The 11,726-nt window shown below is 34.7% G+C and overlaps 1 protein-coding gene across 1 annotated transcript; it reads left to right on the top strand.

Moving 5' to 3' along the window:
- The first annotated feature begins 829 nt into the window (after positions 1-829).
- On the top strand, positions 830-6,813 carry LOC127074814 (WAT1-related protein At4g19185). The gene is made up of 7 exons (XM_051016193.1): positions 830-1,295; positions 2,257-2,319; positions 2,420-2,536; positions 2,699-2,984; positions 5,096-5,251; positions 5,882-6,033; positions 6,297-6,813. The coding sequence occupies exons 1-7, from the start codon at positions 1,105-1,107 to the stop codon at positions 6,493-6,495; spliced, it is 1,164 nt and encodes a 387-aa protein (XP_050872150.1). The 5' UTR covers positions 830-1,104; the 3' UTR covers positions 6,496-6,813.
- The last annotated feature ends 4,913 nt before the right edge of the window (positions 6,814-11,726 follow it).

Here is an 11,726-nt window from a genome sequence, read left to right as displayed (position 1 = left end):
ACAAGCTAATACATGACCTGACAACATTGAGAAATTCGAAACGTTTCAACAATAGGTTCAGGCACGACCTGACAATACTAGAAAATCAAGAAAAATTTAATCAATAAGTTCATACATGACCTCAACATTAGTATATTCAAAGAAAGTTTCACCCACAGGTTCAGACATGACCTATAAACACTTGGGAAAAATCAATATCAACAAGTTCATACATGACCCGATACTTTTAGAATACATCTGACAATTCTAGAGATTTCTCACAAGAAATTCATCCGATACAAGATTTTGGAGATTCCTAATAGGGAATTTATGCAAAACAAAGATAAACGGGTGTCTTCTTATAAGTAGATCATCATCCACGTAAAAATCAAACAAAACCAACATCATCCACATAAAAATGTTTTGATAGGTGCCAACTGAGTTGGATTTGAAAACGAATGTAAAAATCAGACGATGGTTTAAGGGCGCTAAAGACAAACTGGAATTAGATGTCAAAAGATATATGATCAACAACAAGACCTGGATCAATGCAAAATGAGCGCGAAGTACATTTCGACTATGCATGATTTCAGTTTGCTTTTATGCATGATATATGTATGATCATGAAATACACATGCTGACTGTTATGAAATGAGACTTTGGCGATATGTCTTTATTGGCCAATTTATTCGCCAATTTGACCATTTATCATTTTTTATTTATTTATAAATTTACTCTTTTTATTTTGTGTTTGTTGTATGATATTTAATTATTTCCACGTATTACAAAGAAAATATCAAAATAAGTTGAACGAACCGGCACGCGAAGGAGTTAGGACACAGACTATTAGAGAAGACTATTAAAATAATAGAAGAAAAAAAACTGGCTTAACTCTCTTTCTGCATTGGATCTTGTTTCTATGCATTACCAAACTTACTTTACACAACCAACAAACACAAAACTTCAACAAAAAAACAATAGCCAATAATCATCGATCTTCTTCGTTCACTCACTCTCACTCGTGCACTCGTTCAATTTTCGTGCGCGAGTGATGACGCCGATGATACAATAGAGTAGAATTGTTATTGTCAATTCAATTTGTGATTGATCGATCTAACGATAACAATGGGAGGTGCAGGGAGTGGTGAGATATGGAAAGCACACACCGCCATGGCGATTGTGCAGTTATTCACCGGAGGTTATCACGTTATCACTAAATTGGCTCTTAATGTTGGAGTCAATCAAATCGTTTTTTGTGTTTTTCGTGATCTCCTTGCTCTCTCTATTCTCGCTCCCATCGCTTATTTCCGTGAAAGGTTCCGATTATGCTTTTTTCAATTGTTACCATTTATATGTTTATATTTAACTTTACAATGTGATTAGGGATGATTCAGTAATAATCCGCATATTTGAAACTTTTATTTTAGTAATCATTTTTTTTAGGGTATGCTTGATTAATTGTCAAATTGTTACTTGATGTTTATTGATATCTAGATTTTTCTTCTGAGATAATACTCATCATGTTGATGTTTTTTTTTTTTAAGTTTCTTAGGTCATTAGATGTCTTGGTGTGTGTTTGGTTCTGGGGTGACTAGAATTGATCATGAGTGAGTTGATTTTATAGAATTGATTCCGGTTAAAAATGAGTTGGATGTAAAATGATTTATGTTTGGATACATTTATGTAAAACTCAAAAGCTACGAATTCTAACTTTAAGTTGAATCAAATCAGGAGGCAAAATCAATTCTACTTTAGAACCAAACAACTCAAAAGCATTACAAAATCAATTCTACACCTCTAGATTTGCTTTGGCTCTTTCAAAAGCTAAATCAAACGTACACTTGTATTGTTTTTAGGTTTATTAGTTACAGAACTTACAGTGCTGTTGTCTGTGGATTATGGAAAATAGTGGTTTGTTCATATTTCGCTATGCTATAGCCGATTTTTTTACCTGTGTACCAAGTTGTTGAACAATAGCGGTTTGTTCAAATTCTGCTATGCTATAGCAGCTATTTGAAAATTTTGATTAGTTATCATCTTGAGTATGATCCAGAGTGATGGTAGAACTGCTCTTCTTATTGCTATAGTCATAGCTTTCAACTATGAAGGGCATTTCTGATTTTGTTTAAAGGCAGCATAGTGCTCATTTAACTCTTCTACTGCTACTGCTACGTTTCAGAAGTGATATTTTAACTTGCAACTTTTTTATTTACTATTCTTGTCGTATGCACTTTATTGTAATGCATGAGTATAATAATGATGTCATGTTGTCTGTAGACGTACACGGCCACCCCTAACAAAGCGCTTCGTGACATCATTCTTCTTTCTTGGATTAACTGGGTAAGGCTCTTGTATAGTCGCATATATCCTAGTTTATTATGTTTAGGTTATATGCAATTTTATTGATACATTGGTATTTGGCTTCATTGTTTGTGTTCAGGATATTTGGAAATCATCTTTTGTTTCTTATTGGTTTAAGCTATACTAATCCAACTTATGCTGCTGCAATTCAGCCAGCGACTCCAGTCTTTACATTTGTGTTGGCTATAATGATGGGGTTAGTTTCTCTCCTTTCAATTTCTATGTGTGTTCATTTTGTGAATGCATTTTTTTTTGTGAGACAACCCACGCTAATGTTGCACGAAAATATGCATATCATTTATATTCAGATACACCAGGATATATTATAATGTGTACCTTAATAACTTATTCAATGCAGTACAGAAAGAGTAAACTTGCTAAGATATGAAGGTCTGGCCAAGGTTGGAGGAATTTTTGTCTGTGTTTTGGGGGCCTTAGTGATGGTTTTGTACCGTGGTCCAGCACTGGTAGGATCTTCAGAATTGGACCTTATATCACACAGTGAAATAAGTGCCAGAGGTCAACCAGAGCCTTCTGGATGGTTAGTTAGTGGTTTAATGGATCTTGGACTTGATCATTTTCATCTTGGAGTTTTGTGCTTCATAGGGAACTGCATGTGCATGGCTACTTTTCTATCCATTCAGGTACATATCTTTTTAATGAACTTTAAATGATTGTTGACTACAGTTGCATTAAGTTAGGGAAACAAATTGTGATCACTGTCACTTATCTCCGTTACTCACCTGTTAAGCGATTAATCCCCAATTCCCATGGATTATACATGGGAATTGACTCTAAGAGTCATAGTTGTATGGGCTGAACCAGATGGTTCATCTGGAAAAACCTGCAAACTGGCCTCCAAGGCAGTCTGTTTAGAACTTTGATCCAATCTTCACATCAACCTAATCACACTTGCTTGACTTAGTTTAAGCCACTTGACCCATTTTACTCTTCTTAACCTGCTTTCAGCAACACTACGTAGGTGGCAGGTACTTGCAGCATGGATAGATTCCTACTATTGTGAGCTTTGAAAGGGTCATGAAAATTGAGCTTGAAGGAATAGTGGAAACATGGTGAGTGCTATGTTGTTAATCTCGGAAGGCGGCGCGGCGCGGTCAACCCCAAAATGGGAGTGGCGCGGAAGCGGGGAGCAGCGCAGTCGCTATTTTAGCGACCCGGACACTAAAAAATAAATATTTTAATGACACTAACATGCTGAAACATACTAGCAAATACCAAAAAAACAACAACTCAAACTTCATGAAGTCTTAAGCAATAAAATACTTTCAAATACATAATAGCATACTTCCAATTCCAAATACCATTAAAAGGCATAAGTCTTAAGCAAAACATTGCAACATACTTCCAAATAGCAATAAAATTCAAGAAAACAAACACTTAAGCATCTAAATCTTAAAATAACTAAACATCAAAACTCTAATAAAAGTTCAAGAATCATTAAAATCTAAGTCTTCATCATCACTTCCTCCCCCACTAGCATCCTCTTCATCCTCTCCAATATACTCTTGATCACCAAATTCATCATCTATTACTACCACTTCCTTTGCTTTTGGCTTAGATTTAGATGAGTGAAGAAGGTGGAGGTGCAACTGCCTTCTTCTGCAATGTTGCTTGGCTCCTAGTGTTGATTGTAGGCTCAGAGAAGAACGAGCGAAGCTTTTACGATGGAGGAACATACGATCGCGCCCGTGCCACCCGTTTTCAAGTTTCGCGCCGAACCGGTACGCTTGAAAGCGGCCACGCCAATTTTTCCGCGCCGCACCGCTATCGCGGCTGCGCCGGCCGCTATTAACAACATAGGGTGAATGACTCACCAAGTGGTTTGAATTAGAAGAATGAATGAAACTAAGTAATAGAGCAATGGGTAAAATCAAACAAATTAACCGAGAAACTGGAACGAAATATGGAATCGGTAGTATAGTAGAGTGTTCAGTTAGAAAATGGTTTGGTATATAGTTGTGTACATACTGTTGTTGAGGGCTTCTTTTATGCTTATTGGTCTAATCCTTTGATTATTTGATGTCCACTTATGGTTACTGTTCTTGTTGGTGGTAACCTTGTTTGATGGAGAACTAAGATTTGAAGTGCTGTTGCTCAATCTAGTGCCAAATCAGAATATTGGCAATGGCACAAACTGTGAATTGGTGTGGATAAATTATCTTGATGCGGTTGACTTTAAGAGTGCAATGCTTAAAAAGTTATGGTGTAATAATTGAACTTCCATTCATATTACTTTTTACACTGTCTTTCATGAAAGACTGAAGCATATTGAGGTTTTAATCATTTCATTCTTGAAAAGTTTACATAGGGGCTTCTTATTCCATCGAGGGGATTTTCAGAAATAGCCATTAGTTAATTGTTATTGGGTTAGGCATATCCTCCTGTAGTGTGCTTTATTTCTTAGTATAAACAGAGACAGGGGAACAGGTAATTTTTTTTCTTAATTTTCTCTAACAGTGACAATGAAGATCCTTTAACCCCTTTATCTCTATCCAAATAAAGCGACATTTGACAATATATTGGTGTCTTGTTGTACGACCTCCGAAATTTGTCATTCTTTTTTTCAGATTCAATGATTTATTAGCATAATCACCATTGTCGTTTAAAATTTCTTCATTTATCATATTAGCTGTGCTTGCTACTAATTTTTTTTTTTTTTTAATTTATGGTGATATTGGGTTAATTTATATGTGAAATGTTTTATGTTTAATTTATTGTCATGAATTGTTTTCAGGCTCCATTATTAAAAAAGTATCCTGCAAACCTATCTGTCACAGCATATTCGTACTTCTTTGGAGCTTTACTGATGGTAACTACATCATATTTCGTAACCGATGAGTCAACTGACTGGAGTTTGAATCAGTCTGAAACATTTGCCGTTTTATATGCTGTGAGTAACTAGAATTTCAAATCAATCTTCAACATCATGAGTCATTATTAGTTATATTGCTAATCATTTTGGTCCATTTTCCCTAATTCATTGTTAGTTGTTTTTATTTGATTCATCAAATTTCTTTTTTCTTTGTATTTCTCTAATGGAAGCCGTTCTAAATAAGGATTTCTCTGATATGTTCTGGTGGTGTGGTTTCGTTTTGTCTGGCCATGAAAGAGTGGGAAGTATACTTAAATTGGCAGATGTGAAATAGGTCATGAATGTCATGGAATTTGTATGTTAGGCTTTTTTTTGTTAGCATGAAAAGAATGCGACCCAAGTTCTCTGCAGTTGCCAAATATTGTAGTCACTGCAGTCGGCTGTTGGAAGGAGATTGGACAACTCATTTAAAATTCATAAAATCAGATTAAAAATACAACTTGAAGTCTGAGCTGTCCGATCCTGATCTTACAGCTGAGATCGCAACTACTGAATATGCCAACTGCAAGAAATCCTTTTATAAAAGAATGAAAGTGTCTTCTGTTCTTACATTTTAGAACTCAATGGTCTTGATATTAACTTTATATAAACTACTTTAAATGATTTTTTCCATGTAGTTTTTTAAAATTGTTTTTCTTATTTGTTCAGGGAATTATTGCATCTGCACTTAATTATGGAATCATTACATGGAGCAACAAAATCTTGGGCCCAGCCATGGTTGCCCTTTATAATCCACTTCAACCTGGGGCAGCTGCTCTCTTATCTAGAATTTTTATTGGAAGTCCAATTTACATGGGAAGGTACATCTCCTTTAACTTTCCATTCATTGATGCATTGCTGTCTAAGAGTATACTCAAAGCAAACAACTGAGTATTTAAACGACAACCTCTCCTATAAGATCTGACACTGACATGACACTGACAATCACTCTCATTTTCTTAAATTCTTATTGTTGTCTACGTGTCGGTGTGTCAATATTGTATCAATTGTCTAGGTTTATGTTAGTGATTCATAGGTTTTACAGTCTTGTTTTTCTGATTTGTTTTCTCCATGATGACAACAGCGTGTTAGGTGGATCGCTAATCATTACTGGTCTGTATGCGGTTACTTGGGCATCATATAGAGAAAGACAGGCAGCTGCAGGAGTTATTCCTCATCATGCTTCTAATTGGGTCTCGGAATCACGTAACAAGTCACCGTTTCATAGAGTTAACATTTTCTCAGGCTCCTCTGGTTTATTATCTCCAAAGCCTTCGGATTGACGAAATTAATTGTATGTAAAAAGTTGTCACGAGTCTTTTTTCCCTCTCTTTATCCTATTCTATATAAATGTAGCTGGTTAGAAGAACTAAAATTAAGAGAAGTCACACTCTAATTTTGTAGGACATATTTACAAATTCGACTAGGTTATTCGTTACCTGTAAAAAATACTTCAAAAGAATTTTGTTTTGAAACTATGCTAAAGTCACCGTTAGATGTTAAATCATCAAAAAAAATGGTGTGCGTGGTTTATATTTTTATCGGTTTTGGATCATACACAAATTATATAAAATGGTGTGCCGGTGGCTTATATTTTTATCTGTTTTGGATCATACGCACATTATATAAAAGTGCATATTCGGACGTGCAATGTTGGTGAGTTTATATTTTCAAACTGATGTTTGGATGGAGAAAATGGCTTCCATTTTCTTATGCCTTAATAGAGGGCAATTTCTTTTTGTGGTGTGATTAACACCTCTGAAAACTAAAAAATACCCTTCTGAAAACTAAAAAATACCCTCATAAATTTTCGGAGATGTATCTCTGAATACACTTTAAATCTCTTTATCCTTCCTAAATTAAGCGGTCATTCCATTTTTGTCAACAATTGGTCTGGAGTTGCATTTATGAATATTTCTGTGATAAATTCAAAGATGCATCTTCGAAATTTTATCTGCATATTTTTTGGACAGAAATATTGTCCTACGACTAATATTGCCATTATTTGATTCAAACATTAATAAACATGAATATCATAAAATAATGTATTGCGTTAATTAAAAAAAATTTAATCATGTTACGCACATTAATGAAAAAAAACTAAAACATTCCAAAATATAAACAAAAGCATAATCTACTGCATATGCTTAATCCTAAACCCCCGTCTCCTCCTTTGTCGTCGATAACCTAAGGCATTTTGTGTCTCGGTAAGAATGAAATATGCTAGGACAACCGCATCATCGATATCTCTCTCAAACAACCCAAACTCCAGCCCTCATACGTAATTCACATAATATTCTCTGACAGATCAACAACACATCAATGACACGGTTATCCCTAACCTGCAAGATCGGAGTACTAGAGGACTCTCTAGAATCAATGATCCTTAGGCTGATAAAGCTTAAGAATCTTTTTGTTGTGGTTAATAGACTTCGAACAATCGCGCTCCTGTTAAAAAAAATATCAGTTGCATGACAAGTGTTTAAAACATATAAATAACAATCGTTAACAAAAATACCTCTTCAATCCATACATGTCCAACAACATGATCTCTATAGTATATTAGTAAAGAGATGTCATAAGGCCTCGTAGAAAAGGGTCTTCTAGTGGAGGAACATTGTCATGTGCAGCAGTATGAGCTTCCTCTTGGTCTTCGTGATCAAGGGAGACGTGCCCCCTGAGATGAGGACTCATGTGATAGGAGGCTTCTAGAAGTCGATGATTCCCCCTTCAAGAGGTATAGGAACGGTTCCCCGTCTAACTCTGGTCTGTTCATTCTGAAGCCTAGCCCTCTCACGTCGAACAGATGTGATATGAGTTTCACGACCGAGTCTAAGTCTGTCGTCATTGTTTATAGCCATTTTTCCTGAAACAATACGAGAAAAATACATTAGTTTGCATCTAAGACAGTTTTAGATATGCGTCTCTAAAAATCAATAAACCACAAATTCAGAGATGCATCTCCGAAAAAACCCGTGTTTGCATCAATGGCAGAAATTGATATCAGTCATGCCATAACAATCCAAAATACAATCAAATCATAGTGCATGTCTCAAACAACTATCTATTACGAATTTGACTACTATCTAATGCATTTATATCAAACTATTTTACCTAAATACATTGATAAAAAATCAAAATAAGTTAATTGAGAAACTTACTTAAAAATGTGTTGAGGATGAATAAATGGAGTTAGTTGGGATGAAAATGCTTGAAGTAGAGGTGGTGTTTATCCTTGAAGAAAATTGAAAAATGGATTGGGGTATGTTGCTACGAGCTCCAAATGTTGCTTGAAGTTAAGGAAAAAGTTTCTGAAAATGAAGAAGGAGAAGAGAGAGGGTCTAACGCGATATACAAGGAGAAGAGAGAGGGTCTAACGCGATATACATACATTGAACATGTTTGGATGTGCATCTCTGAATATCCTATTGGATTTGAAATTAAGGGTTATTTCGGAGATGCATATGCATACAAATCCTAAAACAAATACGCAAATGTATCTCCGAATTAAATTTTGGAAAAGTGAGGAAATTGTGCATTCGGAGATGCATCTTCGAAAACTTGGGGCATTTTTGAGTTTTCGCCAAGGGTTCGGGAGAACCTATAAGGGTGGGAAAAGAAATTTCCTAATAGAACTATTAGCGTTACAATGATTTTTTTTTGTTAAAATGTAAGAAAATCTTTCTTCCCCTATATTTTTCAAAAACTTCTCAAATTTTCGATTTTATCCTTTCTGAATTAAAAAATATGAGCAGTGGAGGAGAAATTCACAAAATGTTATTCGACTTGTATCTACAAGAAACCTGTTATGCATCAATGGCAAAACTATGTGATTGACTTATGTCTAATAACACGAGGGATGTTCGTAGATAAAATAAACGAGTATTTCAGCGGAGTATTTCAGCGGGGGTGAGGGATACTTAAGGTATCTCCATCCACTTATATTACTTTATAAATTTTTATAAATTTTGAAATCATAAAACAAATATCTTTTCTTAAGTAATATACTTAGGAATACACGAGGATATCACAATCTTCAAAAAGACTAGTATTCCGTCCTAGAATAGATAATGTTTGATACATTGATGAAGTCTCCTATGAGGATATTTTTAGTGCGGTGGCGATGATTCTTCAGTGACCAGAGAAAGTAGTATTATGATGTACAAGTCAGTATAAGATTGACATGCAACTTTACAAGTATGAGTTGAATCATACCTACGTGTAATTTAGGATCACACTTATATAAGAGAGTACATTGTGTCAATCTCCGAGTTGTCCAACATGAATCACATGTGGCGGTTTGAATTCAAGTTGCTTTGTTTAATTAATCTGCCTCTCCATTCTCTTTCTTTAGGTTAACTACATTAACCCAAGATGTTTTCTTTTTCTCCTTTTGCATTTGAGTTTTCATTTGCACTTGCACACGAAGAACCCAGGAAATTCATATGTAGGAATCACCTTTATAGATGTAATGACATTGTTTCTAGTAATGAGTGAGTATTAGTTAATCCTGGTTATATTAAGCCTTATCCCACTTGAATTGATATCAAATAGGTCAGGAAAGGATTTGGTTTTGGAGAAGTTAAGTTGACTAACCCCACTGTCGTTGATGTTAATAGAATCATGGATGATCCCAATGGGAAAAGGTTCGTTAGGGGGTGTAGAGTGTCAATTCAAACATAAGTTTTGTGTTGAGAAAATGAAATGGTGATTAGAGGAATGGGAAAATAGTATAACTCATGGTCATCAAAAAATAACCATTCAATTTTGGTTTAAAAATACAAGAACAAAATCCAACAGAGAAACTCATATGACTTCAATAATTTTGAAAGACCAGAGACAATCCAAACCACAAGTAGGATAATATCAAAGTTTCTAAAGCAGCAACGTTCACACCCAATTCACCTTCCAAACTCATCCACTTCCACAAGCATTTCATCAAACACCTTCAATGCATTATTTATTCCAACAACTGTATAAATCCCCTTAATCTAATTTGTTAAGGTTGTTTGCATTATTTGCCAACAACATTAGATTTGAATTATTTGTAGATTACTAACAATATTGGGTTTGTGGGGAAGAATGAGAAATGTAATAGCTTGACAATAACTTGTTAAAGTTGTTTGCATTATTTGCAGATTGCCACTTGTACAACTTGTTTTTTTTCCCTCAAGAATGACAACAACACATATATGTGCAGCTTGTGCAGGGTTCCACTTTTGTGGGTTTGGGAAAAAAATTGAAGAATAACAATCAAAACCTATAAATGAATTTTAGTGACATATTCTCTATTGCTAAATTGGACACTAATTTGGCCTAACCCACATGGCATTCCATGTGGCCTTTCATGTCATTGTCACATATTTTATTGATTGACTTTGATTAACATAATGGACAGAAATAACTAACGTGGTTAAATTTGTATAGTTAAGGGACTTGTATGTGAAATTCTATTCTCAGGAGGACAAATGTTAGACCAAATGCCTGAGATAACATGTACAACTGGTTTATAACAAATGACAGATTCTGTGAACAAATATCAGACACGACCTTCGGGACAATATATACCAGAAAAACCAGTTTATACTACCAAGTTATAATAGTTTAACTTATACAAAATGACGTAGCATAAAAATAAAGAACACAATACTTGTTAACCCAATTTAGTGAAAACAACACCTACATATTGGGGACACTCTACCCAAGAAAGGAAATTCATTATCTTGAATTAGTACAATTAGTCTTATAGGAACAACAACCCCATGTTTTTCAATGCATCTCCCAAATCCTAATGACTTTCTATTTAGGACTCCATATAGAACTATTTCACTCCCAATAGTTAGAATGACACTCTGAAGTCTCCTAGTTCAAGGTCACTTTCCTAATACTACCTGTGAAGCTTCGTTATACACTTCCCCTAAATATGAGAACCCTCTCACTTTCACTCAAACATTCTCCCAAGTATTTAGATAATTGTAACATGATGAAACAATCATACCAAATAACTACTTTGTTCTCAAGCTTATAGAATTGGTATCTAGGAACAAAGTTTTACAACTCAACTAATAAACCAAACTATATGCCTTAAGATATGAATGAAGCAATAGAGTGATGAACAACAATAACTCAAACAAAGACTTGAAAATAGAAACCTTAACATAAAGAGTCTTCAATACATGCACACCTCAAACTTGAGGTTTGAGTATCCTTAAATAGAAATGCTTCTTCTGGGCTTTTTCCAATCAACATTAACAGCTTTTTATCTCGTCCAGAAATGTAGGAGATTCTGTTTTGATTTGTTTCTTAACAACCTCCAAAATATATGATTTGTTTTGATTCAAATTCAAATTTAAATCTCCATTTAAATTGAATTGATTTCATCCAATCTTTAACAAAAAAATCCACATAAATGCATAGCTAAAATACAACAACAAATTTGATCTAAATCAATTATAAATTTCACACCTAACGACATCTATCATGGCCTGCTGACAAGGGTCAGATGTTATACTGC

Source organism: Lathyrus oleraceus, chromosome 4 (assembly GCF_024323335.1).
Source record: "Lathyrus oleraceus cultivar Zhongwan6 chromosome 4, CAAS_Psat_ZW6_1.0, whole genome shotgun sequence".
Taxonomy (NCBI): domain Eukaryota; kingdom Viridiplantae; phylum Streptophyta; class Magnoliopsida; order Fabales; family Fabaceae; genus Lathyrus; species Lathyrus oleraceus.
The sequence above is the reverse complement of the archived record's forward strand: the minus strand, read 5'-3'. Positions and strand labels throughout refer to the sequence as shown.

Coding starts and splice junctions, on each gene's coding strand:
- LOC127074814 (XM_051016193.1), top strand. CDS start 1,105: ATGGGAGGTGCAGGGAGTGGTGAGATATGGAAAGCACACACCGCCATG. Junction 2,320..2,419: donor TTCTTTCTTGGATTAACTGG/GTAAGGCTCTTG, acceptor GTTTGTGTTCAG/GATATTTGGAAATCATCTTT. Junction 2,985..5,095: donor CTACTTTTCTATCCATTCAG/GTACATATCTTT, acceptor AATTGTTTTCAG/GCTCCATTATTAAAAAAGTA.